The sequence below is a fragment of the Sminthopsis crassicaudata genome, chromosome 2, assembly GCF_048593235.1.
Source record: "Sminthopsis crassicaudata isolate SCR6 chromosome 2, ASM4859323v1, whole genome shotgun sequence".
Lineage (NCBI taxonomy): Eukaryota > Metazoa > Chordata > Mammalia > Dasyuromorphia > Dasyuridae > Sminthopsis > Sminthopsis crassicaudata.
Genome location: NC_133618.1, coordinates 25,073,492 through 25,100,503, shown reverse-complemented (window position 1 = coordinate 25,100,503; position 27,012 = coordinate 25,073,492). Strand labels below are relative to the sequence as shown.

Genomic DNA, 27,012 nt, shown 5'->3' with positions numbered 1-27,012 from the left:
AAGGCCAGTGCTCCCTTTATCTAGAGGTAGGGCGGTGAATAGAGATTGGAGTTAGGAAAACCTGAGTTCAAATCCAGCCACATACACTTACTAGCTGTGGGAGCCTGGGCAAGTCACTTAATTCTGTTTGCCTCAGTTTCCTCAGCTGTAAAACTGTAAAAATAACCTAGCACCTCCTTCGAAGAGTAGGTTGAGATCATATTTGCAAAGAGCTCTGTGAAATTTACAATGTGCTATCAGTGCTACATATCATCATCATCATCATCATCATCATCACCATCATCATCATCATCATCATCAGTATCACTGTGTTGCCTCCCTTCTGACTCCTAGAAGTCTGAGCTCCCTTCAGATTTCAGCTCAAGCCCCTTCTCCCCGAGGCTCCTCCTGATTCCCTCCCAGCTCCCAATGCCTCCCCCTGTGACCTCGTAGCTCTGCTTTTTATAAAACATACTTAGTAGCCCATCCATGCGTGTACAGTCTGTCTCCCCCTGATAGACTGGAAGGTCTTCAAGAACTCTGATTTTTGCCTCTGTTCCTCAATCTCCAGAATGGAGCCAGGTATATAATAAGTGCTTAATAAATGCTTAAGGATTTATGGAGTGATTGTAGATGAGGATGCTGCTGTTTTCCTGTGCCTGGAGGTCACTAAGGTTTGTTCTTGGTGACCACAAGCCACCAAAGGGAGGCTGAGTGAGCCATCCACCGAGCCCCAAGTCTGGTCATGGACTGAGCTGGAAACTGGGAACAGCCTCCCCTGGGACAGAAGGACCTCCTAGTTTGCTCTCGGCTTAGCTCTAATATAGGCTACTGAGTAATTCTGAGCCTTAGCCAACTCAATCCATTCCAATTGAAAGGGAAATTATTCTAAAAAACCTACTATGTGCAAGGTATTATGCTCTTGCCCACTAGCTCTTTTTATTTTACTTGGGGGGGGGGAGGGCAATAGATAAGTGCAGTAAATACAAGGGAGATTTGAAAGAGAACCAAGAACTGGAGGTGAGAGGAAGTGGGGGGAGAGGGAAGAAGGCTCAAGAAAGGCCTCAAATGGCAGATAGCTTCTGAAGCAGACACTGAACCAGAGCTGTCAAACCTCATGGTGCCTTAGAAAGCCATTCAATCATCGAGGCTGTGTTGTGTTTTTATTTATTTTGTTAAACAGCTTTCAATTGGATTTTAACCTGGCTCTGGGACAGAATTTTTGGGTAGTGATTTGACACCTCTGCTTTGAAGGAAGCTAAGGATTGCATCGGACGGAGGGAAGGAGGGAGTCGTCAGATTTGGGGGCCCACTGGGCAAAGGCGCGGAGGTGGGAAACGAATGCCACACATAGGGAACGAGGAGCAGGATAGTTTTGCCAGGATAGACACTAGGTGAAAGGAATGATGTGAAATGAGTGTTGGGAGCCAGAGACAAAGGTTAGCTGGCACAGAACAACTCTTGCTGCTGGCCAAAGACTGACCCCCATCTCTACCAGTTCTCGTCACAAAGGAGACCCAGCATTAACTTGGTGTACAGCAGAAGGCTCTTCCCTCCGGGATAGTCACGGCATAAGTCTCCTCACACTCGGGCTTGTGTCTGTGTGAGTCAGTGAGAGGCTTGGAAGATGAGAATCTTCTTGGCCTGAGGGAACACACAGAACCCCAAACTTTCTTCAGGGACCCTGGAGAAGGAGAAGGACTCTGCTAAGCAGTCGACGCCAGGGAGCCTTGACCTGGCTCTGAATTCCAATTTGCCTCTGGAGCCTTCTCCTTCTTTCTCCTTCTCTTCTTCCCCTCCTCCCTCTCCTTTTCTCCCTCCCCCTCTCTCTTTCTCTTTCCCCCTCTTCCTTCCTCCTTCTCATCTCTTTCTCATGTTCTTTCTCCCTCTTTTTCTCACTCTCCCACTCTCTTTTCCCCTTTCATTCTTTCTCATTCGCATTCTCTCATTCATTCTTTCCCTCTTTCTCTCTACCTTTCTCTCTTTCTATTTCTCATTCTCTCTCACTTTCCCCTCATTTTCTTTCTTCTTCTTTTTCTCATTCTCTGTCTCTCTCATTTTCTCTTCCTCTTTCTCTCTTCTCTTTTTCTCTCATTCTCTCTCCCTCTTTCTCTTTCTTCTCTCTCATTGTACCTTTTTCTGTTTTTGTTTCTCATTCTTTCTCTCATTCTCTTTTTCTCATTTTTTCTCTTTATTCCTCTTTATTTCAACTCTGTCTCATTTTCTCTTCCTCTTTATTTCCTCTTCTCTTATTCTCTTTCTTCATCTTTTGTTCTCTAATTCTGTTTCTCTATTTCTTTCCCTCATTTTCTTTCTTTCTCTTTTTTCACTCTCTTTCCTAGTCATTTTCATTTTCTTTTCCTCTCTCCTCTTTTCTCTCATTCTTTCCCTCTTTTTCTAATCTTTGTCTCTTTTTCACCTTTCTTTTTTTCTAACCCTTTTCCTGTCTCATTCTCTCTTTCTTTGTGCTAGACACTCTCTCCTTCTCTCTTTTTCTCTCTCCCCGTCTTTCTCTCTCCCTATTTCTCTCATTCTCATCCTCTTTCTCCCCTTTCTCTCTCTTTTTCTCTTCCTCTTTTCTCCTAATTCTTTCTCATCCTTTTTTCTCACTCTCTGACTTTTTCTGTTTCTGTTTCTCTTTCTCATTCTCTCTCCTTCTTTCTTTCTCTTTTTCTCACTCTCTCTTTCTCTCTCCTAATTTTTCTCTCTCTTATTCTCTGTCTCTTTTGGTCTATTTCTTTCTGTCTGTCATTCCCTCATTTTCTTCTTCTTTTTCTTACTCTCTTTTTCGGTCTCTTCTTTTCCTTTCTTTCTCCTCTTTTCTCTTATTCTCTTTCCCTCTTTCTTTGTGTTTTTCTGTCTCTCTTTTTCTCTCACTCTCTTTTTTTGTCTCACTATCCAGACTCTCCTCCCTTTTTTCTCTCCTCTTGCCCTCACTCACTCTCCCTTTATCTTTCTTTCTCTCATTCTGTCTCTTTGTCTACCCTCTCTAACTCTCATTCTTTCCCTTATTTTCTCTTTCTTCCTCTTTTTCTTACTCTTTTTCTGTCTCTCATTTTCTTTTCCTTGCTTTCTCCTCTTTTCTCTTGTTCTTTCCCTCTTTCTTTGTCTTTTTCTCTCTCTTTCTCTCACTCTCTATGTCTCACTATCTCTTTCTCTGTGCCAGACTCTCCTCCCTTTCTCTCTCTCTCCCCCCTCTCCATCTTTCTTTCTCTCAGTCTGTCTCTTTCTGTTGACCTTTCTCTGCCTCTCATTTTCTTTCCCTTACTTTCTCTCTTTCTTCCTTTTTTCTCACTCTCATTTCTCCTCCTCTTTTCTCCAATTCTTTCTCATTTTCTCCCTCTCCCTTTTTTCTAACTCTCTTTCTCTCTCATTCTCCCTCTTTCTCTGTGCCAGACTCTCCTCCCTCCTCCCTTCTTCCCTCTATCCCTCTATCCCCCTCTTTCAGCTGAGATAATTCACTTCCAAAGTGGCTTCCTATTCCCCGTTATTCGCTTTGTGTGTTGTTTGCTAGTCCATAGGCTTCTCTGATTTGTGGTTGCTGTCTCCTTGGACAGATGGGTTTATTCCGCATTCGGGCTTTATGACGGCCTTTTCCCACTTGGTGGGAATGGTTGAGCCTGCAGCTGTAAGTGTGGTAACCATCCCCTTTTAAGGCTAGTGACCAGAACAGTGACTTGAAGCTAAGAATGAAAGCAGCTCCCTTAGACTAGGGCTATTTAGAGGGGGCAGAGAGATCTAATTCTAGGACAGTGCTCTTGCTTTGAGGAGAAAAGAGCACCCAGCGTCTTACCCCAATCTCCTAAGCAGGAATCGAATCATCCCTTGGAGAGGGATGCATGAGATCCCACAGATATTATTCATATATTCCTGCAAGGAGTATTTAGACAAACCTATGTGGCTGTACACACTACCTGTAAGATCAACACACACACACACACACACACACACACACACACACACACACACACACACACACACACCCTCCCCTGACCCTTCTTTCCCAACCTCCCCAGGCTGCCCAGAGCCAGCTGGATCAGCCAGGTAGAGCAAATCATGACTATTCATTTCACTCAGATGAGCTGGGAATCACCAATAAGTTTCCAGGGAAATGAACCATGAGCTTGTCTCCCCATCCAAGTTGCCTCTGCATCCCAACAGCCTTTGGGCTCTGCCAGTTGACTGGCTGTGATAGCATATGACCTGCTGGGACACCCTAAGGTTTCTGGGCTTCTGAGCAAGCTCTGATGGGAACATGAGCCCCTTGAGATCAGGGATTCTTTTTTTTCTTTCTATTCGTATACTTGGCAGTTAGCAGGTGTCTGGCACACAGTAGGTGCTTCAGATGCATTTAGGATGAGTCGGGAGAGGGAAGGAAGGAGGATGATTCAGGGTAGCCCATCCCTATCGACTGGTTCACAGTTCAGAGGTCACATTCTAGGAAAGATGGCTCAGGGATGCTTGCTGTCCCTCACTGCCACGAACAGCACAAGCCAGGGTAGGATTTTCCCCTCTGTCCCTTTGCAAATCTCCAGCATGCTCTGCCAGCACACATTCCCCCGGGGCCACAACCCTCCCCACATGCTCTGGGAGAGCCAGCATCATTAATCAGTGGTTGAAACCCAAAACCCTTTTGCCTCATGCTACTATTAAAAGCTGCCAGTCTCGCTGAAGTCAGTCAAACCCCTCCCCAAAGAAGCTGGCTGCTGACTGAAGATGCAGTCTGGATAATCCTGAAACATTCTAGGGGGGCAGGAAGAATAATAACAGCAAAAACACAACAGCAGCTAGCATGTATGCTGTACTTCAAGGTTTGCAAAGTGTTTTACACACGTTACGCTATTTGAGCTGTAGGTATAAAATCTCCATTTTATAGATGGAAAAATGAGGCTTTAAGACTTTCAAAGACTTGTCCAAGGTCACACAGTTAAAAGTCTGAGGCAGGATTTGAACCCAGGGACTCTGAGTCTCTTGGACTTTCTATTTTTCCTTATTTTGATGGAGGGAGTCAATCATCCCTCTTGTCAGTCACCTGCATTAGTAATTAGAAAGAGCTGTAACAAGGCTGGGGCAGCTGGGGCTTCTCCCCAGGGCACCCACATTTAAAGAGGGTTAAAAATCCCTTAATTGTTGGGACTGCTTCATTTAAAAAAAATTTTTTTAATCTCCAGTGCCTAGTACAGTGCCTGGCACCCAGCAGAAACCCAATAAACACTTGTTGATTGATTAACAACTGGTTAGCAAGAACAGGGAATTAAAATAGGAAGACACCAGATGGCAGCTTCCTGCCTCCTGCTCCCTCAGGGGCTGGAGCTCAGCTGAACTCTGCCCAATCCCAGGGCTACCAAGGTGGTCTGGCCAGCAGTGGTGGCTCACTGTCCCCATTTAAATTTGTCTAAAAACTTGCTCCAGGGGCAGCTAGGTGGCAAAGTGGATAGAGCACCAGCCTTGGAGTTAGGGAGCCTTATTTTAAATCATGCTTCAGACAGTCGCTGCGTGACTCTGGATAAGTCACTTAACCTAGATTGCATCCAAAAATAAAATAAAATAAAATAAAATAAAATAAAATAAAAAACAAGTCAGCCTGAGAGCAGAATCTACAATACTTGATCTAGTCCCATTTGGGGCATCCTGGCTCTGGGTTCAAGTTCCTACTCTTGTCTCTGCTTCCCATCTCCAATCAGCTACCAAGCCCTCTAGTTTCTTCTTCCACAAGATCTCTGCACTGGCCCCTCCTCTCCCTTCACACAATTGTTTTTCCAGTTCATGCTCTCATTACTTGTCTGCAGGACTATTGCATTAGGTCTCCTCACTCCTTCCAAAACCTTCTGTGGCTCACTCTTACCTCCAGTCTAGCATTTGAGGCCCTCCAGTCTGGCTCTAACCTACCTCCCCACAGCTTCACTTCATTATTTTGTGGGGCTCCCCTTTTTCCATTCTATGGACTTCTCTCTGTTCCTCAAATGCATCATTCCATTTCCAGCTTCTATTTATTTGTTTACCCTCCCCCTCTGCCATTCCCCCACTCCCCAATACACATTCTCTCTTCAACTTTTCTCTGGTCCTTGTATTTCTTCAAGGATCAGCCATTTCTTCCAAGATCTTCCTAATTCTCTCTGTCTCTGTCTCTCTCTGTCTCTCCTCTCTGTCTGTTTGTCTGTCTCTCTCTCTCTGTGTCTGTCTGTCTGTTTCTGTCTTTCTGTGTCTGTCTGTCTGTCTCTGTCTCTCTCTGTATGTCTGTCTGTCTCTCTTCCCTCTTTCTCTCTCCTCTCTTTCTCTTTTCTCTCTCCTCTCTCTCTTTCCTCTCTCTTCTCTCTCTTTCCTCTCTCTCTTTTTCTTTTCTCTCTCTTTCTCTTTCTCTTGTCTCTCACTGTCTCTGTCTCCCTCTCTTCTTCTTTCTCTCATGCCCTCTTTCCTTCCCTCTCATTCTTTTTCTCCTCATTCTCTTTTTCCTCTCATTTTTTTCTTTCTCTACCACTCATCTTCTTTCTCTCCTTCCTCCCTCCCTTCCTTCCTCCCTTCGATCCCCTCCCCCATCACTATCTCTCCTCCTCATTACTTCAAGGTGTATATGTGTCATAAAGTAGGTTCTTCAGGAGAGGGACTATTCATTATTGTGACGGTATCCCCAGGTCCCAGCACTCTGAGCCTGGTGCTTAGTAGGTGCTCAAAAATGCCTGATGAGTTGAATTGAGGGAAAGGAACTCAGATCCTTCAGTCATTAAGATGAGGAACAGGGGGCTGGGCAATGAAGAGACGGGCAGAGCTCGCCCAGTGATGGAGGAGCAGAACTGAAGGCCCTTCACACTTAGGGCTTTCAGGTGGCCAGTCTTGGGAGTCCCTGAGTTCAAACCCCACCTCGGATACCTGAGTCCTGTGACTCGGGGAAGGTCCTTGATGCTCTCTTGATCTCAGTTCCTTCAGGGATAATAAGAGCAGCTCCCCTCTCGGGACTGTTGTGAGGAACAGATGACTTAACACAGGCAAAGCGCTTTGCCAACTTTAATGTGCCATTTAAATGTGGGGATTATTCTCATTTCAGCTCATTCATTCTACAGATGAGGAAATCACAAGCTTAGCTAAGTTCCGTGACTTGCTGGAGGTCGCATAGGAAAGCCAGAATTTAAGCTCAGGTCCTCCTGGTTGTGACTTGAGCTAAGTCGCCCCAAAGATCTGGGAAGCCTCAGAAGGGGAAGTGATCTCTAAGCACAAGGACTCCCCGAATGGCCCAGCTTCGGTGCCCTCCTTTGGGGGCAGGTGCCAACTCTCACAGAGGAGAAAGCCCCCGGGACCTTCTGTCTGTGCCCTCCCTCCCCCTGCCATGTTCTTCTGCGCTCCATTGCTGCTGGGTCCCTGCAGCATCTCCACCTCCCCTGTCCCGAATGGCCTCCAGAGCAACCCCCCATGAGCCTTCCCACACTCCCCTAGTCCATCCCCATCTCTCCCTCTACTGATTTCCTGCCGCATGGAGCCCTTGGTCATATCCCAGCTTATTTTATTGCCTGACTCATGGCTGTGAGTCATCCTTTCTCGCTCCCATCCTCCCTCGGCTCTTCTTAAGGGAAAGGGGGACACACAAACCCTGTTTGTCCACAGTCCTCCTCACCTCCATCTCACCACCTCCTGTCAAAGGCCAGCTCAGCCAGCATCTCACAGGGCAGCCCCTTCCAGACCCCCCAAACGCGGCCCTCGCTCCCTCCCAAAGTATCTTTGAATCACTCTTTATATACTTATGTGCATCCAGGTTTCCTCACTAGAATGTATACTGGGGCAGCTAGGGGGCGCAGTGGGTAGAGCCCCAGCCCCGAAGTCAGGAGGACCCGAGTTCAAATCTGGTCCCAGACACTTAACACTTCCTGGCCGTGTGACCCTGGGCAAGTCACTTAACCCCAATTTCCTCAGCAAAGAAAGAGTGTATGTCCTTCGAGGACAGGATTGTAGGTTTTTTTTTTTTCTTGCCCAGAGTGACTCACACATTGTTATTATTATTATTTTTGGACTGGAATCTCTGGTGTCCACTAATGCACACTGTCACCTTCTCTGCAACCAATAGCTTTAAAGAGCTTCTTTGGGGAACAGAGAGTTAGATGATTTATCTAGTGTCAACCGGCCAGGATGTGTTAGAAGCAGGAACCGAACTCAGGGTCAAGTCGGTTAGACTCTAAGACTGGTTTTGCATCCACTACCCATGCTGCCTCTGATCTGAAACACAGTAGGTGCTTAATAAATGTTTCTTGAATTGAACTGAATTGAATCTCCTCATGGGGGAAGAAATAAGAGGGAAGAAGCAATCCCGTGATAACTAAGCATGTTTGGGGCCCTATCCTAACATTTAGAATCCTCAGTTGGGAAAGGTCATGCTGGCCATCCCCCTGCCTGCAGACAGGATTCCTGTTACTTTCTTTGTAGAGCACTTGGAGGCTGTTTCTCAGCCTTAACTTCCCAAACTTGGCGATGGTTCCCTGGGTGGCCTGTCTGGCTTGGCCAGGCCATGGATCTATCCTGGGACCTCTCAATTCCATCAAGTCCACATGTCAGCTCAGAGCTTAGCACGGCACCGTGGCTCGGGAAGGGAGGGGGCCTGGATTCAAATCTCGCCTGTGACGATCATTACTAACGTGGTCTCGGGAAAACCATGTACCCTCCCTGTGGCTCAGTTTCTTCTTCTGTAAAATAACAAAGACTCTGCCCTCCCTTCCAACTTTCCATGTCGAGGCCCAAAGGCCTATTAGAGAAAACTAGAACAGGAGTCTAGGAGTCAGACAGACCAATAGCAGTCTGTTACTGGCTAAGAGCCCAAGAAGTCGCTCACCTCTTTGGGCTCAGTTTTACTTTCTGAAAAACGAGTGGTGGCCACTCTAGGTTTGGACTAGCTAACCTTTCTACTCTGGCGTTCAGTCCCATGATCCTTTGGGAGTCTGTGTCCTTTTCGGAAGGCTACCCTGCAGGAGGACTGTCTCAGAGGTTGCAGAATGCCACTAACAGACATGGACATAGCACTGTAAGGTTTATACGGCACTTCACATACATTCTCTTACTTAAGATCCACAGGAACCCTGTACAGGAAGGAACAACAGCCCTCTCTTTGTAATGGGAACTGAGAACTGGCAAAGTTACACAATACATATTTGCCTTATAGCTGCCCGTCTGCAGCGAATGTTTAAAAATCGACTCTCCAGATAATTTTTAAGTGTTTGCAGATCCCACCTTTAAATTTAATCTGCATGAACAACATTTTCTCTATCACTTTCTTAAGTGCAGATAACAGAACAAAAAACCAATCTGACTTGTGTCATTTTGGCTTCTGAGCTACAAATGCTCAGAATGAAAATTTAGCTCTTGAACTCATGTGAACTATTTCTAGCGCACCCCTTCTTGTAGGTGTCGGGAAGGACGGGAGCCCACATTTTCCTACCCACGAGTCAAGCATCCCTTTATTATCCCACACTGGTTATCTAAGTTGCTCATGTCCTTTGTGTTTCTGTCTCTGCCTGTCTGCCTGTTTCTCTGTCTCTGTCTCTCTCTGTTTCTCTATCTCTGTTGCTGTCTGTCTCTATTTCTCCTTCCCTCCTCCGACCCTTCTTTTCTTTCCTCCTTTTCTCCTTCCCTCTCTCTCTCCCCTCCCCCTCTCTGTCTCTCTCCCTCCCTCAACTCCTCCTCTTCCTCCTCCCCCTCTTTCTCTTCTTTCTCCCTTACTCCCTCCCTCCCTTCCTCTCTTTTCCCCCTCCCTCTTTTCCTCCCTTCCCCTCTCTCTCCCTCCCTCCCTCCTCTGTCTATCTTTGTCTCTTTCTCTGTCTTTGTTTACCCCCTCTCTATCTCTCTGTCTGTCTCTGTTTCTCAGTCTCTGTCACTCTATCTGTTTCTGTCTGTCTCTCTGTCTCTGTCTGTGTCTCTGTCTCTGTCTCTCTCTCTCTCTGTAATTATTAATTTGGCAAATCATTAACTGGAAGATACAGAAAGCCAGTCCCCGAGAGGCTAGGAGGGGAGCTTGGCTAATTTCAATAGGGTCAAACAAGTTAGCCAGGGAGAGGGAAGAGCATTAGGAATCCTGCTGAGGAGTAGAGCATCCTCTATTGGGAAGGGGGCCATGGACCAGGGGCCTCCCCTCGCTAAGTTTCTGCTCTTGCCCCAGCCCTTACTTAGCCCCGGCTGTTCAGCAGCTTCCCTCGGAGAGAGACTGGAAAGAAGCAGCTCTTCACTACTGCTCTAGAGCAAGACTGCTGGGAGAGAACGGCTGATCTGCATTCATATATGGGGACCAAGGCAGGGAATGGAGGCAGGCGCCTGAGTGATGCTTCAGTTTCTCTGAGCTCTTCTCAAAAACGCTTGCAAATTGCTTCATTAAGGGGGATTTTCAATGAGCTTGCGAATCACATTAAAACTCATCAGCCTGGCGAGCAGCTTCCCCTTCTAAGGGCAGCATCCTTCCCTCATCCACAGACTCCCAAAATGCCAGAGCCAGAGGGATCTGGGGGGGGTCACCAGATGGACCCCCCCTCACTTAATGGATGGAGAAAGATCCTCAAAGATAAATCCCTGAACCGTTCTCAGGGTCATTTTCAGCATCTACAAAGTGAGACTTGATGACCTCTCAGCTTCCTTCTCGTTATACCGTTCTATTTCTTTTTTCTTTTCTCCTGTTATATTGTTCTATTTCTTTTTTCTTTTCTCCTGTTATATTGTTCTATTTCTTTTTTCTTTTCTCCTGTTATATTGTTCTATTTCTTTTTTCTCTTTCTCCTTCCTGCTTTCATTTCCATCTTAATCTTGGTCCTCTCCTGTGGGGAAAAAGGGCCTCGTGGTTACTTCTCATGAGGGAAGGGAGATGCTTCCCCTGAGCAGATCTGAGGCAGGGGAATGGATCTCATGACCTCCTTCACGTGTGTCTATGTGTCAAATGACCAGCCAACCAACAGACATTTATTAAGCACTAATGGAGGGCACTATGCTGCGTTTTTGGCATAAAATACAGAGACAAAATGAAACAGTCCTTATCACTCACAAGATTTAAAGCTCTATAGGACTTAGATGCTCGTTATACAGAATGGAGATCCAGAGGAATCAGGAGATCTGCTTCCGAAACGAGCAGCACTTAAGGGCACAGTTGGGTTATGAATTTAGGTCTTTGGAATTCAGATCCAAATCTGTAATAATAATATTAGCTGATGTTGGGATAAGTGCCTTGAGGTCGGCAGAATACTTTCCATTTGTTTTCATATTTAGTCCTCCCCATAACCCGGTAAAGGAGGTGCTATGTTATTATGGCCATTTTACAGATGAGGAAACTGAGGTGCAGAGAGGCTGTCACTTCTGGGTCATGGGGACAATTAGCGTTTATCCCTCATCAATCTACAAACACTCCCCGTGTTAGATACAAATAAAAGAAGAGTATTTCTAAGTCAAGATGCCTGACTTTTAGGTCTACCACTCTAACCACTGTATGACACTGCCCTTACCCCCAAGAGGCCCTCAGGGGACTCTTTCAGACACCCCCTGGCAAATCATCATCCCTTGCGATGGCTCATGAGGCTGGTGGTTTTTGGGGGGCTAGCTCCCAGATCTCCTTTTTTGGCTCCAGGAGGGAGCATCCATAGGGCAGCTAGATGGTGCAGTGGATAGAGCACTAGCCCAGAAGTCAGGAGATTCTGAGTTCAAATCCTGCTATAGACACTTAACACTGACAAGTTATGTGAACTGAGGCAAGCCACTTAATCCCAACTGCATCACCACCCCCTCAAACAAAACAATGACCAAAAAATCAGGATGGAGCATCCATCAGCCCTACCTGTGACATCTGGATCTGCTCTTTTTCTATCTCTCCTGGTCTAAGAGCCCTACCAGCCTTAAGATTCTGTGTCCTAAGATTCCCTTCCACATTTTGGGTTCTAAACTTGGGGTGGGGTTCCCTGCCCCTTCCTTTAATTTTACCTCTTTGGGCTAGTGAAGAACTGTCAAATGTCCTTTTTCCTTCCTCCTTCCAAGGTCCAGCCCCAAAGGTCACCTCTTCCGGGAAGCCTTTCCTGTGCTCTCACCCCAGCCAGAAATCACGAGCACTTCCTCCTCTTATGCCTGGAAGTTTCCCATGCTCAATTGTCAGGAAAATCAGGGTGCCAACCCCACCTTGGACACAAATCATCCCCCTGTTTGGGTCCTGCTTTCCCACCCACAAAATAACCACAATGATTCCTGTAGTCTCTATGTCACAGAATACTCACAGGATATTTTATTTTTCAGAAGTTCACAGGAAAAAAATATAAAGCATTTTGAAAATATTAAAGGAGCACATAAACTTTGTGCAATTATTCTTGTCCTTTATTCTCCCCATTTCTGTTTCAGATAGAAAAACAATCCTTGGAAACGCAGGAAAGCAAATTGGCATAGTGGAAGCCGAGGGTCTGGGTTCAAATTCTACCTTCAATCCATATAGTTATGTGACTTTGACCTTTGCACTTGAACCACTCAGCCTCCTCTGGCCCTAGTTTCCTCATCTGCAAAATGAGTTTGTTCTCAAGGTACTTCCTGTGTCCTTGATCTAGCACCTTAAGGTTCGAAAATTGCTTTACACATCTTGTCTCATTTGATTCATATAACACTGGAGGTGGTAATATTAGTATCCTAGTTTTACAGATGAGGAAATTGAGGCAGACAAAAGTTAAGTGAAGTGCTCGAGGTCATGGTTAATTAGGGTCTGGGGTTGGAGCCACCTATCCTGGTTTTTGATAATATGATTAATAAATGATCTGGGTATCTGTCATGGGCATCCTGGTGGCACAGTGGATAGAGCATCAGGCTGCTATCAGGAAGACCAAAGCTCAAATCAGGCCTCAGACTCCAGCTGCATGACCCTGGGCAAGTCACTTAATCCTGTTTGCCTCAGTTTCCTCATCTGTAAAATGAGCTGGAGAAGGAAATGGCAAACTTCTAGTATTTCTGCCAAGAAAAGTCGGCCACAACTAACAACTGAAAAACAAGATCCATCTGTCACATGGTCTGGGGGTTCCCTAAGGCCCTAGCCCCACCATCTGCCCTGGGATCTGAGCGGCTTCCCCTGTCAGGGATAGCCAAATGGGCAGCGTCTCCAGCAGGCAGCAGAGGAGCCCTCCCAAAGTCATCTCCCATTGGCACTGGCAGGGCTGGCTGACCCAGAGAGTGAACTGTAACCTTGGAAGATACAACAGGACCAGCAGGAGATGCCCTCTGGGAAGCCTGAGCGAGGGCAGTGGGGCTCTTCAGGAGACTAGCAGGTGCCCCTTCCCCCTGCCTGCCTGGGGCATTCTGAAAGCTCTCTCCTGCTTTTTCTCCATCCCGTGGCAGGACTGAGGCAGCCGAAAGCCCCCAGGAGCGGCAGCACCCAGAGATGGCCTGGCTCTGCCTTCTCCTTCCCCACAGGAAGGAAACGGGCTTGGAGAGGTCAGGTGCTTTGCCCGGGGTCATGCAGGTGGCAGGCAGCCAGGCAGAAACCTGGGCTGAGGTTTTCTGAGCCAATGGATGGGCCTCTGCCCATTCCATGCTGATGGCTCAGGATGGGGGGATGGTGGGTGGCGAGCAGGTGCCAGGCAGGGCTCGGGGCTTGGGCAGCTTCCAACTTGCAGAGAAGGCACCGGAGCAGGAACGTCCCACTGCAGTCCTGGGCCTCCCCGCCCTCTGCCAGGGGCCTCCCACTGAGCCCAGCCCAGCTTCAGATGTGCTCCTGGAGGCAGGGAGGGCTTCCAGAAAAGTTCCCCCCAGCTGGCTCTCTCCCCCTCGGGGTCTCCCGGCTTTCTCTCACCTCTCCCATGTGGCGCAGTGGGCCAGGATGGATCATCCCAAGGATGCGACTAGTGAGGGAGCTCACAGCCGCCCCTCCTCAGCTGGAAGGGTCCTCAGGGAAGTCCGGGTCTCTAATGTGATCAGAGTGAAAAGCACATCCTGGGCCTGGGGCCCTGCTGCTCCAGCCTCACAGCCTTAGGGCTGTACAAGTCCTGACCGACTGCCTCATTGGACAGACAGGGAAACTGAGGCCCAGAGAGGCCAGGCAGCTTGGGTCACACAGAGGGCAAATGGCAGGGATTCGAACCTAGCTCTTCCTGATGCTCCTTTCGCTATGTCACACTTCTGCATATAGGCAAATTACATGGGCACAATCCACTATACATGTAAATATACCCATTTATATTGACAGTACCCTCATGTGTATATATTTATATTTGTATGGATACACACAGAAAACACATGATGTACATACATATATGTGTGCCTATGTGTATGCATATATACACACACAGGTACCCGTGTGCATCCCCAATCAAGCTGAGTCCCATTACACACACACACACAAAATACACATACTATATATACACACACACACACATATACATGCATGTACATCCCCTATCAAGCTGAGTCCTCATCACACACATGAATACATGCATGCATGTTTACATATACACGTGCATATAACATACATGTATACATGTACAACCAATCAAGCTGAGTCCCCATCACACAGAAACGTGCACATGTACATATGTATGTTTGTATGTACATGTGCATAGATATGTATGTACATGTGGATACACAGAGGTGCATGTATGTGCATTCCCAATCAAGCTGAGTCCCCATTATACACACACATAAATATACACACATGAGTATATATACATATGTGTGTTTGTGTGTATGTGTTTGTAGATATGCATGTATATGCACACACACAACTACATGCATGTGCATTCCCAATCAAGCTGAGTCCTCATCCCCCCCGCACACACACTGAATTTCCATGGCTGTATGGATATCCAGGACTGCTCGCACACAAACGTACAGATAAATGCACATATCTGCCAGCCAAACACGAATTTTTATGCAGGTGCATTCACATTCAGTGTGGACGCAGCTCGTCTGTTCGTACAGGTGTGTTCTGTATGTGTAGGTGAAAAATGTATGTGGATACAGCCTAAACCAGCCTTCAATGTGTGTTTATTTACACATACGTTTCATTCATTCATTCACCAATTCAATAATCATTTGTTCATTCCAAATAGAGCCTGCCCATGCTAGGTTTGGAGAGGGAGATTCTAAGGGAGAAAGAGTCTTTTCCCTCCCTATGATTTAGTAGGGAGACAAGACAGAATCCCAGACCTCTCATTTCCATGGTTCCCTGGTATACGAGTGTAGCAGTATAACACGGTTGTGGGGAGAGGCTGATGGGAAAGCCACGGGCCAGTCACTGAAGCCTTCCTAGCAGAGTGGCGTTTGAATGAAGCTTTAAGAATGGGAGGGAATTAAAAAATCCAACTGCCATGGAAAGTCACCAAGTTTTATGTGACAGCCACTCCCAAGGCGTCAAGCCAGCCTAGCTGGATCAAGGCAAGGTGAGGGAGAGACATTGGGAAGAAACATGTGCCAGGCAAGTAAAACCATCCCCATCACCCTGACTGCCATCTCTCCTCTGGCCTTGAGGGGACAGTCTAGGACCCTGAATCAAGAACCTTGGGGTATCTACCTATCATTGATGATTGACTTTAAACTCAACACCAGGCACTGGGGATGGAAAGGGGTATAGATATAGGAAGGAAGCAAACATAAACAAAAATAAAAGCATTTATTAAGTGCCTATTATGTGCAAGACACTGCTAAATACATCACAAAATTATCGATTTGCTCTTCACAACAAGTTTGGGAGGTAGGTGGTATCATTCCCATTTTATAGTTGAGGAAACTGAGGCAGGTAGAGATTAAGTATTACAAGGGACTGGATTACAGGGCTAGTGAGTGTCTAAAGCCAAACTTGAAGTCTACTTATCCTTCTTTGGTGGTTAGGGACAGTGCCACGTTAGGGACACAATTCTTCTTCACTCCAACGCCGGCAGTATGCTACGCTGCCTGGGAATATAAATGAAAGGGGACTTGTCCTCAGAAGACCTTTGAAGGGGACTGATTGAAACTCAACAGGGATGTGCATCTAGTCCAATCCCATAACTCTATAGATGAGGAAACAGAACCTAAAAGTGTCCTGCCCAAAGGAGGAAGGGAATAAGAGTGTCCAAGAAATAAGGGAATAAGTGTCCAGGGAATAAGTGCACAGGAAATAAGGGAATAAGTGTACAGGAAATAAGTGCTATGGGAAGGATTCGAATTCACAGCCAAATCTTTTCCATTTTGCAAGCCTACAGCCAGATGGCTGGACATTAGTTTTGTCAGGTCTAAAATGGGAAGATTAGATCAAGTGACCCCTTTCTACACTTTGAAGTCATGGTCTTATCAATCAGCCACAAGCACGTCGTTGTCTCCCCGTGCATAAGCAGGTAGCTCTTTATGCAACAAGGCACTTGTCTGGCTGCATGAGCACACCTCCCACAGTGCATCACTGCATATATATGATCAGTGGTTCTACATACGGGCAAGTGTAACCATGCACACCCAGGGATGTTCCCACCAACCAGGAAGCACTTATCCAAGTGCTTCCTCCTCAGCCCAGGCCGGGTGGCTGGCAGCTCCCAAGGGAACCAGCATGTTTCAGGGGAGGTATCCCAGCTTGTGTTCCAGGTGTGGAACCCTGAGACAGGGAGGATCCTTGGGGGGTGAGGCTCTCTTGCTACTCTGAAAGGTTGGGATCTGCAGCTAGGTCACACTGTGCTGAATGTAGGATTCTCCCCACTGGGGTTGCTGGAGTGAATACATGAAAAAGGCAGCAACATTGGCTTTCTGGAAGAATGGGGGTTTACCTGGGCATTCAAGACTTATCTAAGAATGAGCAAAGTGGTATTAGCAAATCTAAGAATGACAGATCATTAGGTCTAAAAGGGAGCTGAGAGATCCCCCAGCCCAAGCTCCTCGTTACAGAGGAAGCAAACTGAGGTGGGCCAGAAACTGGAGGAGCTATGCCCAAGGTCACACAGCAAGGCCATAGTCCTGGGACCCACATCTACTAGCTTCCAGCCCATTGCTTTTTCTCTGGTGGCCATTCCAAGTGATCCTTCCTTGATAATCATGAGAAAATCCACAGTTCCAATGCCCTCTGCTTCTCAACATGTATCTATGCACGCCTACCTGGTTTCTAATACATCCCTGTGGTACACAAATGGGCACAAGACCCATAGCACATCCAGATCACATCCTTCTCATCTGAGTTTCTAATATATGTCCTCTATGGTACACAAATGGACACAGGATCCACAGCACCTGCGGATTTGTTCCTTCTCACTAGAATTTCTAGTATATCCCTGTAGTACACAAATGGACATAGATCCACAGAACATCCATTTTTGTTCCTTCTCACCTGACTTTCTAATACATCCCCTCTGTGGTACACAAATGGACACAGGATCCATAGGACATCACAATTTGTGTCTTCTCACCAGAATTTTTAATACATCCCCTATGGTGCACACAGGATCCACAGCAATCCAGATTTGTTCCTTCTCACCAGAATTTCTAGTATATCCCTGTAGTACACAAATGGACATAGATCCACAGAACATCCATTTTTGTTCCTTCTCACCTGACTTTCTAATACATCCCCTCTGTGGTACACAAATGGACACAGGATCCATAGGACATCACAATTTGTGTCTTCTCACCAGAATTTCTAATACATCCCCTATGGTGCACACAGGATCCACAGCAATCCAGATTTGTTCCTTCTCACCAGAATTTCTAGTATATCCCTGTAGTACACAAATGGACATAGATCCACAGAACATCCATTTTTGTTCCTTCTCACCTGACTTTCTAATACATCCCCTCTGTGGTACACAAATGGACACAGGATCCATAGGACATCACAATTTGTGTCTTCTCACCAGAATTTCTAATACATCCCCTATGGTGCACACAGGATCCACAGCAATCCAGATTTGTTCCTTCTCACCAGAATTTCTAATACATCCTTGTAGTACACAAATGGACATAGATCCACAGAACATCCATTTTTGTTCCTTCTCACCTAACTTTCTAATACATCCCCTCTGTGGTACACAAATAGACACAGGATCCACAGCACATCCAGATTTGTTCCTTCTCACCCAAGTTTCTAATACATCCCCTATGGTACACATAGGATCCACAGCACATCCAGATCAAGTTTCTAATACATCCCTGCTATGGTACACATCAAGATTTGTTCCTTTTCACCCAAGTTTCTAATACATCTCTATGGTACACACAGGATCCACAGAACATCCAGGTTTGCACTTTCTCACCCAAGTGTCTATTACATCCCTATGGTCCACAAGTGGACAGAGGATCCAGGGCACATCCAGATTTGCAGCTTCTCACATCTTTAGACTAAGGGGGTTCAAGAACAGGGAAGAGTCACAGGAGGGAAGTTTGATGATAGAAATGGCAGGAAGGGAAAGTGAGATGGGATGATAGAAAGCTTCCTGCCCTCTGGGCCCCCAACCCAAGGGCCCCCACTATTCCAAGAGAACACCCACCCACCCACCCACAGACAGAGGACCACAAACAGCCTTCTCTGCAGACCTTCCTTCTCCCAGTTCTATTTTTTTCACTCCCACTTTAAGCCGGACATGTGGCCAACCAAAGACAGTCCAAGTTAGGCCGGGGGTGGGGGTGGGGGGTGGGGGGAAGGCAAAGAAGGCCCAGGGGAGGCTGGGGAAACGGGAAAGGGTGTGTGTGTGTGTGCCACTTACCCAGAGGCAGGACGAAGAAGAAAGGGAACCAGCAGAGGACGAAGACGCCCACCACGATGGCCAAGGTCTTGGCGGCCTTCTTCTCCCGGGAGAACTTGAGCAGGCGCACGGACAGGGAGCTGCGGAAGTTGTGGCCCTTGGCGGCCCGGGAGTCGTCGGGCCCGGAGCTGCGGCAGTGGATGCGCAGCACGATGTCCGTGGACTTGCTGCGCTCCCTCTTGACCCCGGCCTCCAGGCTCCTGGTGGTCCTGCGGGCCACCACATACACGCGGAAGTACATGACCAGGATGACGGCCATGGGCAGGTAGAAGGAGCACACGGAGGAGAAGACGGCGTAGCCCGCCTCCTCCGTGATGCCGCAGAAGCGGTCGTCCGGGGGCACGGGCTCCTTCCAGCCCAGCAGGGGCCCCACGGACACCACGAGGGGCCACGGCCCAGAGCAGGGCCAGGATGGCGGCCGCCTTGCGCTCGGTCATGATGGCCGGGTACTTGAGCGAGTGTCTGACGCCGACGTAGCGGTCCACGGAGATGGTGCAGAGGCTGAGGATGGAGGCGGTGCAGCAGAGCACGTCCACGGCGGCCCACACGTCGCAGAAGGCGCGGCCGAAGGCCCAGAAGCCCAGGACCTCCATGGTGGCCGAGAAGGGCAGCACCGTGGCGCTGAGCAGCAGGTCGGCCACCGCCAGGTTGACGATGAAGTAGTTGGTGACGGTCTGCAGGTGGCGGTTGCACGCCACGGAGAGGATGACCAGCAGGTTGCCGGCTATGGCGGCGAGGATGAAGGCGGCCAGGAAGACCCCGACGCCCAGCGCCTGGGCGCTCACCACCACGCCCCCCACGGCCGCTGTGTCGTTCACCTCGGCCCCGCCGCCGGGGCTGCCCGCGGGGCACGCGACCCCCGGCCCCCCCGGGAAGCTGCGGTTGCCCTCGCCGCCCCCCGCGCCGACCACGGCGGCCCCCCCCGGCCTGTGGCGGGGGACCCCGGCGACCACTACTCCCGAGCCGTCCGAGCCCCCGCCGCTGCCCGCCGCCCGCCGCCGCCTCCGCCGCCGGCTCCGCCGCCCCCCCGGCCCGCCGTCCGAGCCGTGCGCGTCGAAACCGACTCGGAGCAGGTCCGGGAATGGCATCCTAGAGGGCTGCCGTCGGGGCTGGGACCCGGGGGAACGCGGGGCCGGCGGGCCGCGGGGAGCCGGGCATGGCCCTCCCGCTGCAGCGGCTGCCCTTCTCCTCCGCCTCCGCCGCCGCCGCCGCCGCCTCTTCCTGCTCCCCCGGCCGCCCCGCCTCCCACTGCCCCCTCAGCCCCGACGGGCTCCTCCAGACAAGTTCCCACGGGCGGTGCGGGACCTCGGAGCGGGCCGGGAGGGGGCAGCCCGGGGGCCCGAGGGGCTGGGGGGGCTCCCCTGAGCCGGGCTCCAAGGTGAAAGCCACGGGATCCGAGGGGCAGGGGAGCGGATCTCCAAGCGCGGCTCGGGCAAGCCGGCGAGAGCGGACGGGCGGCTGGGCTCGAGCCGCGGCGCGGTTCGGTTCGGTGCGGTGCCGCTGGGTCGGGGAGCGGCGGGCGCTGCGGGCCGGGCTGCCGCCAGCGCTCGCCTTCCTCCTGCTCTCGCTCGGGCTCGGCTGGCACTTTGGCGGAGGAGAGAGCGCAGCAAAGGGGGGCTGGGGCGACGGGAGGAGGGGCCGGCGGGAGGAGGGCTCTGGGAGCGCGGGCGGGGGAGCTCGCAACTGCTTTTGGAAAGAAGGGACCCGGAGGTTGGGGAAGAGCGGGGAGAGGGAGGAGGGCGGGTCTGACTTTCCAGTGGGCTCAGGAGTGGGCAGCCGGCAGCCGCAGCTCAGCCTCCTGCCGCAGCCGCATTCTCCACTTCTCCGCTTTCCCGGCTCCCTTCCGTCCTTTCTCCTTCTCGGCCCCTTCCCTTGCTCTTTCCCGGCTCTCCCGCTCTTCCTCCCTCACCTTCCTTCCCGTCTCCCCTCTTCTCCCCGCCTTGTTCCGTCCCCCCTTCCCTTCTCTTTGCTCTCCTCCCTCTTCTGGCCCTCTCCCTCCCCTGTGGCTCCTTCCCCTTCCCCTCCCTCTCTCCCTCTCGTCCAGCACTCTGCTCCCCCTCCCCTCCTGTTTTCCTCTCCGTCTCCCTCCTCCTCCTCTCCCTCTTCCTCCTCTCCTCTTTTCTCCTTCGCCTTCAGCTTCTCCCTTTCCTCCTTTCTCTCTCTCTTCCCTTCTCTCCCCCACTTCTGTCCCTCCTTTCTCCTCCTTCCATCTCTTTCACTTTCAGAGTCCCAAACGCCTCTGACTGCCCCTCCCCCTTTCCTCCAGCCACTTTGCCAAACGGGGACAACAACAACACTTACCTCAGAGCTGCTGTGAGGATCAAACGAGCTAATAAGATGTAAAGCACTTCGCAGCCCTCAAAGCGCTCTGATTATTTTTACTGAGAAGATGCTTCTGTCCTCCCCCCAGCAGCCACTAGAGGGCAGCAAGTTTCTTCTTGGGTCCAGAACCTGCAGAAGAGATGTTCTCTAACCTCAGCCCCTCTTCCATGTCCGGGGTTGCGCCCCGAGTGCCGGCTATCTACCCCCACTGGGCCCCCCGTTTCCCAGCCCCGGCACTCCCCAAATGCTTTAAGGGTGGCCAGATTCAGGCTTCAGAAAATCCCGGGGCTTGGGAGCTTGGGAAGGTAGCTCCTGCATCATTGGCTCCAGTGTCCTGTGTTCAAGGCTCGAGGCTGCCCAGAAGCGTGGTCCACGCCTGGGGAAGCGGAGAACAACTCCTGCCCTCTCTATAGGACAATGGGCCCAAACCTGTGATTTCATTGGTTAAAGGGAGCTTCCCAGTAAGGAAATTCCCTCTGCTGATGCACTTGGGCTACTGTTCTGCAGTCTAGAGCAATAGAGGCTGGCCTGGAGAAAAGTATAGAAGTATTAATAATTATTATATTACATATATTATTAAAGTATTCATGGGATGGGCTGCCAAGAGATCTCCAGGCAAAGGCTGGATGGCCAGGAGGCGGTGGAAAGGTTGAAAGGGTGGGCCGATGACTCTCGAACTTGACTCTTAGCTTTTTTCTTTGGCCTCCTGGATCACGCTGTTCCAAGTGTCATCGAGCTTCTCCAGAGTCACCCAATGCAAAGGACCTCAAGAGCTTTCTTGTCCAAGATATACCTGGATAAACATCCCTCCTACCACAGCCCTAACCACATGGTCATCCAGTCTTAGCCTGGAGATCTCTTGGCAGTCCACCCCATTAATTATTGAGAAATTTTCTCTTAGCTTGAGCTCTTAGTTTTACCCCAAAGGGACACATAGAATAAGTCGAATCTTGCTTTTATCTTCAAATATTTTGCCACAATCATTTCTTCTTAGGTCCTCAGTTGACAAGATCCTGAGGTCCTTTGTCACCCTGATAGGTTTTTTTGGTTTGTTTGTTTGTTTTGTTGTTGTTGTTGGCTTTTTTTCCCTGAGGCAATTGGGGTTAAGTGACTTGCCCAGGGTCACACAGATAGGAGTGTTAAGTGTCCCTGGTCACATTTGAACCCAGATCCTCCTGACTTCAGGGCTGGTGCTCTACCTACTATTATCAACTAGCTGCCCCTTCCTGCTAGTTTTCTGTTGGACATTTCAGTTTGTCAATGATTTCCTAAAACGTAGTTTTTTTTAAAACTGAATGAGCTCAAAAATCTAACCATGGTGTGACCATGGCACCATACAGTGGGACTTAGATCCCCCAATTTGGAATACTTGATCTCTCTAAAAGAAGCCTAAATTCTCACTTATCCTTTGGCTACTATATTGAACTATAGAGACATCGGGAGCCTTTAAGATTAAAACACTTTGACCTTTTTCAGACAAAGGCTATGTCTAATGATGCTTCCCTTATCCTGTACCTTTAGAACTGACTTTTTGAATCCAAGTTAAGATTTACATTGATTTCGATTAGATTTTATTTTATTAGATCCGGACTGAATGTTCCAGGGTATTATAATCTTTGCGCTCTTGAAGCTCTTATCCATTAGCTTATTACTTGCCACTCTACAAATTTATCATGATATGCAAATTTAACAGATCTGCCATCTATGCCATTATAAGTTGGGTCATTGGTAAAAATGCTAATGAAATAGCATAGGATCAAACTCTGAGAACTGTACTAATGACTTCCTTGCAGAATGACTTGGAATCCTTAATGATCACTCTTTGGTTCTGGTCATTTACTTCTTAAATCCATTTAATAACCCCATAATCTAGCCCAAATCTTTCCATCTTTTGTACAAGGATAGAAATGTGGACAACACACATGGACAAGTATTAGCCCATGATCAGTGGATACAAGTGTCCTCCTCCTCTGCTGATTCCTATCAGGAAGTGATCTTGGGGTGTTTAAATAGGCCCCCTCTTCTAAGCCACCAGAAGGTCCAAACTTTAAGGTAAAGTTTGGACCTTCTGATGGCTTAAATCTAGCTTTTCCTCTCTCCAAGAAACTGGAGCAGCTCAGCAACTTCCTTTTTGCTATTTTTTTTCAGGAAGTGTTTAATTTTCTGGAGCTAGAATTCTGGACTGAGAGATCAATTCAGGGGAGTTTCACTCAAGTACACCTTGGCTTGACTTGTAGAACAGGGGCCAGAGTAAGGAAAGGATCTCCTGGTGGAGATGGTACCAGAACACGTTAGTTCTGGGTAGAGGTGAGCTGTTGGACTTTGGGTAAATCTTATATTCTCTCCTCTTAAATGAAGGGGTCCAGACTAGATGCTCACAGCATCTGGTTCAAGCATGGCCATTTACAGATCTGACAGATTATGGAGGGAGAATTTAGAAGACTTGGGATCCATCTCAGTCCTTTAAGGTTTATTTCAGAAATGGTGGGCCTGGGCTCTCCCAATTTGTTCCTTGGTGCTGGAAGGAATAGGGACAAGACCCTGGAAGACAGGTCTAAGCTACTTAATATAAAAAAGGCTTTAAGGAGTGTTTTCTCCATTTAGTACCTAAGACAGTGGCCACCATTTAACCTTTGTTATCATTATGAGTTAAGTGCCCTCCTATCTGCTTGGTGGGAGAGTACAACTGGGGTCAATCCCTCTTTCAAATGGAAAAAAATCAAATAATCACAGACTCTCAGAAACCATCTGATCCAAGTTCTACCCACCTGAATGCAATTTCCACCTCTAAGATTTTTACCAAGGATTTCTACTTCAGGTTGACATCCCCAGAGCCCAGTCCAGGGCTTGGCACCTAAGCAGTATTCATAAATTCTTGGTGATGGATGGGCGATTGAAGTATCTTACAGTCTTCTCTTGAAGACTCTATTAAGTAGGGAGCCTACTACCAGGAGGCAGACTGATGGCACAGTTGATAGAGCAGTAATTCTGGAGTAAGTAAAATTCAGCTTCAAATCTAACCTTGTAAACTTTACTAGTTGTATGAATGTCTGCTTCAGTTTCTTTAACTTCCAAAAATGGAGATGATAATAGCATCTACCTCCCAGAATTGCTGTGAAGATCAATTGAGATAATATCTGATAAGTGCTTAGCACATAGTAGGTGTGACCTAAATGTGATCTTTCATCTGTCACTTTAGAGTAACTTCATTGGTTAGATCTTTGACGTTGATGGGGAGTTGAGATAAATCTGTCCTTCTGCATCTACCCTCCCTCTGCTTTTTGGGAGGCGAGGGGCTAAAAAGATCTATGAGAATTCCTCATAGATATGAATACCCCACAAGGGACTGAAGGCAGCCCTCATTGTTCCTCATGGAAGCCACCAAGATATAGTTGAGAGATCTGGATTGCAATTGGCAAGATGCAGTTTGGAATCCTGCCTCAGACACTCAGTAGCTGTGTGACACTGGCAAGTCACTTCTGGGCACCTCAGTTACTGCAAAGTGAGGAGATTGAATTTATGACCAAGCCTAAATCTGTGCGCCCGTGTTTCCTTGTCAAGACTTCTTTTAACTAAAAATGGCCAGTTCCTATTGGTCAACCTGCCATCGGGGGAGGGGGATGGGGGAAGGAGGGGAAAAATTGGAACCAAAGGCTTGGCAACTGTCAGTGTTGTAAAATTACCCATGCATATATCTTGTAAATAAAAAGCTATAATAATAAAAAAATGGCCAGTTCCTAATAGGCTATGACCGTGAGGCTCTGTCTTCTGGATACCATCTTGCTTAAGAAGGCACTTTCTGAAATGTGCTGAGGGAATAGGATAGGGGCAGAGAAGGGTAGAACATAGTAGGACGTCACCTCCAAGATTAGGGACATTTTGCTTTTCGGTACAGACCAAGATTATGTTGGCTTGTCAAGTAACATTTCGGAGGATGTCCTATCTCACATATCAAACCATTCAGGACTCCTTCAGATTATCTTCTGTTTTCTAATTGCTCTATGCTCCTCTCATCTGGTCCTTGGGAAGTTTTTTTTTTAACCCCTGTAAGGAAAATAGGTGATGAGGACCCAAATTCTGGATTTGGAGTCAAGAAGATTTCAGATCCTGCTTCAGACACCTCCCATTTGTGAGATCGTGAACAAATCACTTAACTTCAGTTTTCTCAAATGAAGAAAATGATAGCATTCACTTTCTAGGATCAAATGGATAATATTTGTCAAAGCATTTTTTATAAATCTTTAACACTCTATGTAAAGAGCTATTATTATTCTTATTAAATTTCATCTTATTAAATTTACCTTTGAGCTTCTAGCCTGTGATATTTTTGGATCAATTTTGTGTTAGTTTTCCCTGCCTGTTTTGGGTCATTAGCAAATCTGCTAATCATGCTATTTATGCTTTCATCCAAGCTTAATAATGTTAAATAGCATAGGTCTAAGCACAGATCCCTGGGGGAATTCCATTAAAGACCTCCCTCAGCTTGGTATATTAATGTTTACTTATGAGATTGGCCATTTGTTCTCTTCTGAATTCATCTGTTGCCATAACCCATGTTTCTTTGCCTTTTCCACAGGGATACTGTCTCTAATACTTTGCTAAAATCTAGGAAACTTTAGTCACAACATTTTCCTGATTAACCAGTTAGTAACCTGAAAAAGGGGATTTGGTTGGACTGATTCATCATAAAGTCATGCTGCCTTTTTGTGATCACTGCTTCTCCTTCTGTATAGTCTTCAGCCATCCCTCTGATTAATTCATGGTGAAGTCATGCTGCCCTTTTGTGATCACCGCTTCTCTTTCTGTAACAACCATCCCTCTTTAATAATACCATCGATAATTTCAGGAAGAATCAAAATCACATTCATTGGCTTGCAGTCTACAGACTTTATTCTCTTCCTACTTTTGAAAAATTTCCAAGGATGACACAATTCCTAATCCTGGTCAGGGACTCTTCATCTTGGACTCAACCGGCCACTAGTTCTAGCCCAGACAAATCGCCATACACAAATTAGAGACTGATTGATCCATATTCTTGATCACTATAGCATGATCTTTACTATATGTTATAGATTGACATTTGACTCTGGATCAGACACATGTTAGCCCCAGCTCTGGACTGACTCTTGATCTTAATTAAGGACTGACCCCTAAACTCAGGTATGAATTGCCTCCTAACCCCAGCCACGAACTGACTCCCAAACCCAGCCATAGATTGATCCCTAGTCCCAACTATAAACTGATCCTTAAACTCAGCTATGAATTGCTTCCTGACCTCAACCACAGATTGACTTCTGACTGACTCCTGACCCAGCCACACACTGACTCTTAAACCCAGCCATGGATTGATTCCTGGTCCCAACTACAGGCTGACCCCTAAATCCAGATATGAATTATCTCCTGACCTCAGCCACAGACCGACTCCTGACCCCAGCCACAAACAGACTCTTGACCTCAGCCACGGGTTGTTCCAAATTCAAGATACATAAATCCTGGTCACAGACTGATTCCTAACCCAAGCTACACACTGGCTATTATCTTTGACACTGGATTCTCTGACCTGGCCACAGCGACCATTAATCTAAGACTGGTTTCCTCACCGTGGGCACAGACAGAACCCCAAAGCTCTCAGCCACCTCACAAATTCGGGCCATTGCTCACAAAGCCAAAGCAGTGGGAGGACTGAGACAGTGCAGCCCATTCCCGCCACCGAGGGACACAGCTCAGAACTCTGATGGGATGCTCAATGGGGAAAGAAGGAATAGGGCTGAGGATGCTCTAGAGAAGCAGGCTAAAGGCTCAGTTTTTCTTCTCCCACCTTCCATCTCTGTGGAGACGAGCTGCAGGGAAAATGTAAATGTTGTTGTCTTTGCTTCTTTATGCTGCACTTGGGGTGAATTTAATTGGCTTGGAAATTAGTCACCGTGGCTTCCATGGCTCTGGAGATGAGGGGAGGGGAGAGGAGTCAGGGTGGGGGGAGAGGAGGAGAGCGGGCCCCAGAAACGTTCCTGCGTGGGGTGTGAGCTGCTGGCCTTCCGTC

The 27,012-nt window shown here is 48.0% G+C and overlaps 1 protein-coding gene across 1 annotated transcript in view; it reads right to left on the bottom strand.

Moving 5' to 3' along the window:
• Window positions 1-19,738, bottom strand: part of ADRA1D (adrenoceptor alpha 1D) — a 62,737-nt gene extending 42,999 nt beyond the window's left edge. Inside the window, 2 exon segments of the mRNA XM_074284686.1 lie at window positions 18,612-19,035; window positions 19,037-19,738. Coding sequence (XP_074140787.1) covers window positions 18,612-19,035; window positions 19,037-19,738 — 1,126 coding nt within the window.
• Window positions 19,739-27,012: the final 7,274 nt, after the last annotated feature.